The sequence below is a fragment of the Manacus vitellinus genome, unplaced genomic scaffold (assembly GCF_001715985.3).
Source record: "Manacus vitellinus isolate BGI_N305 unplaced genomic scaffold, ASM171598v3 scaffold_72_pilon, whole genome shotgun sequence".
Taxonomy (NCBI): Eukaryota; Metazoa; Chordata; class Aves; order Passeriformes; family Pipridae; genus Manacus; species Manacus vitellinus.
Window position 1 is genome coordinate 119493 of NW_021940764.1, and position 2106 is coordinate 121598.

Genomic DNA, 2106 nt, shown 5'->3' on the forward strand with positions numbered 1-2106 from the left:
CTCCCCTCCCACACCGGGGGAACCGTTCAGGACTCACCAGAGGGGATCCGTCAGGATGTTGCGCCCGTTGAAGGAGTAGATGGGACCCCGTGGGGTGGCTCCAGGTTGACCCTCGAAGAGGGAGCTCCAGGACTTGGCCAGCAGCTGCCCCTGTGAGCACAGGTCATGGTGCTGAGCTGGGGGCCAGGGGGGTGCCCCTGTCCCCACCACGTGTGGACAGTAACTTGCTCTCTGTTCTGGCAGCTCCCCAAAAGCACGGAGCACGGCCGGGGTGCAGCAGCCCCAGAGCAGGACTGGGCAGGGGTCCCACACCCACCACAGCTCACTGGGGGCTGGAGGGGGGGTTGTCACTCGCAGCCCCTCCCGGGGACGGGGGTACCTGCCTTCAGGTTGACGATGGGGAGGGTCCTGTCTGTCCTCTTGACGATGGACACCAGGTCCTGGGTGGGGGCCGACAGGAAGGCCCGGAAGGTGCCGTACAGCCCGGCCTCCTGGGACTGCCGGTAGCACTGCAGGTCGGCCCCCCGGATCCCGCTCATGTCGCCGGACAGGGGCACATTGAGGGCGGCCAGGCGGAGCTGGGGGACAGTGGGGAGGTGCTGGGGCTCTGCTCCCTCCTTCCCAGGGGGTGGGAGGCTCCTGGGGGACTGGCCAGGACTGGGGGGCCCCTGGACACCTCTACCCCTTCTCCCACCCCCGGGGTCAGGCATTCCTTACAGATGGGATCCGTGGGGCGATGGTGGTTGGTGGGATTTGGGACAACCCTTGTCCCTCCTCCTTCTGGACCTGGAATAACACAGCTCAGATCAGTCTGGGGACACCCATCCCTGTGCCATGGGTGGGTGGCACCCTCTCCAGACCAACATGACCCCATGCCAGGCTGGCACTGCCCTGTGGACATCCAGCCCACCCCCATGGCATGTCCCTCCCAGCACAGCTGGACCATAAGTAGGGCTCACCAGCGAGTCCATTGGGGACTGCACAGGTGACACTGTGTTGGGACCTCTTGTCTGCACCCGCTTTGCCTCCTGGATGGAGAGGAGAGGAGAGGGGGATGAAGAGGGAGAGGATAGTCTCATGGTGTCTGTCCCCCCTGGCAGGCAGAGGAGGGCTCTATCCCCCTGCAGAGACATGAGCAGACCCCACATCTGCTCACACGTCCCTCACCTGGTACCGTGGGGTGGAGGCAGAAGGGTCGTCACCAGCCAAGACCGACCGCGAATCCTCCAGCTGCTCAGTGACACGAGCAGAGGGACAGGTTAGGGGAAACCTGCTCCTTCCCAGGGGTCTGCTGCCCCAGTGCCAAATCCAGCTCTGGATCCTGTGCCCCCAGCCCCTCGAGGGATCTCCACAGTACCAGGAGGCGGCTCCAGCCAGCGGGGGTCCGGAGGAAGGCGCTGCTCCCCTCCTGCACGTAGACCAGGCTCCCCTCGGGCACGGCACCGCTCGCCTTCACCATCAGCTCCTTGGACCTGAAGACCCACGTCTGGCGCTGGGGGGATGCAGAGGGTCAGGGCCCTGCTGTGGGGCCTGGGGGAGCTGGGGGGGCTCACCCATGGCCGCAGCCAGGACACACCCGGGGATCAGTGCGGCAGTCCGATGGCTCCGTCTGACGGGTGTCGGCATCTGGAGAGCCCAGAGAAGGTGGGGGCTCACAAGGTGTCCCAGTGCAGGGCCTGGGTGCTCCCGTGGGAGCTGGCCCTGCAGGGACATGGGGGGAGTGGGTGAAAGCCAGCGGCAGTGCCAGGGACCGGTGCTGACATGGCCCCAACACCCAGGGAGGGAGGCAAGACTTCACAAAGGTGTTTTCAAGAGGCTGGAGCCCCTGGAACACCTGGGAAATGCCCTCACCTGCTGCCCAGCCTGGCTCTGGGGCCACCTGTGAAGGCAAATGGGGCCTGTTACTCCTACTGGGCACAAGTACAGGGACACCCTTCCCAGTGCATGGGGAGGGGACGGGGACTCTCAGGGACAGTGAGGCCATGGCTTACCGGCTGCTTGCAGGGGGGCTGGGCACGGACCGGGTACACCCTCTGGAAGCAAAGACAGGCAGGTTTGGGGGGGCCCTGGTGCTGTGCACACCTACATGTGTGTGTGCTCTGACAC

At 65.5% G+C, this 2106-nt stretch overlaps 1 protein-coding gene across 1 annotated transcript in view; it reads right to left on the reverse strand.

The window, feature by feature from the left end:
• Positions 1-33: 33 nt before the first annotated feature.
• Positions 34-2106, reverse strand: part of LOC103757776 (collagen alpha-1(I) chain-like) — a 4739-nt gene continuing 2666 nt past the window's right edge. Inside the window, exons 5-12 of the mRNA XM_029964443.1 lie at positions 1992-2033; positions 1852-1879; positions 1577-1701; positions 1358-1492; positions 1168-1230; positions 960-1028; positions 384-578; positions 34-150 (exon numbers count right to left, since the gene is read on the reverse strand). Of these exons, the coding sequence (XP_029820303.1) occupies positions 34-150; positions 384-578; positions 960-1028; positions 1168-1230; positions 1358-1492; positions 1577-1701; positions 1852-1879; positions 1992-2033 (774 nt within the window). The remainder of the gene's footprint in view (positions 151-383; positions 579-959; positions 1029-1167; positions 1231-1357; positions 1493-1576; positions 1702-1851; positions 1880-1991; positions 2034-2106) is intronic.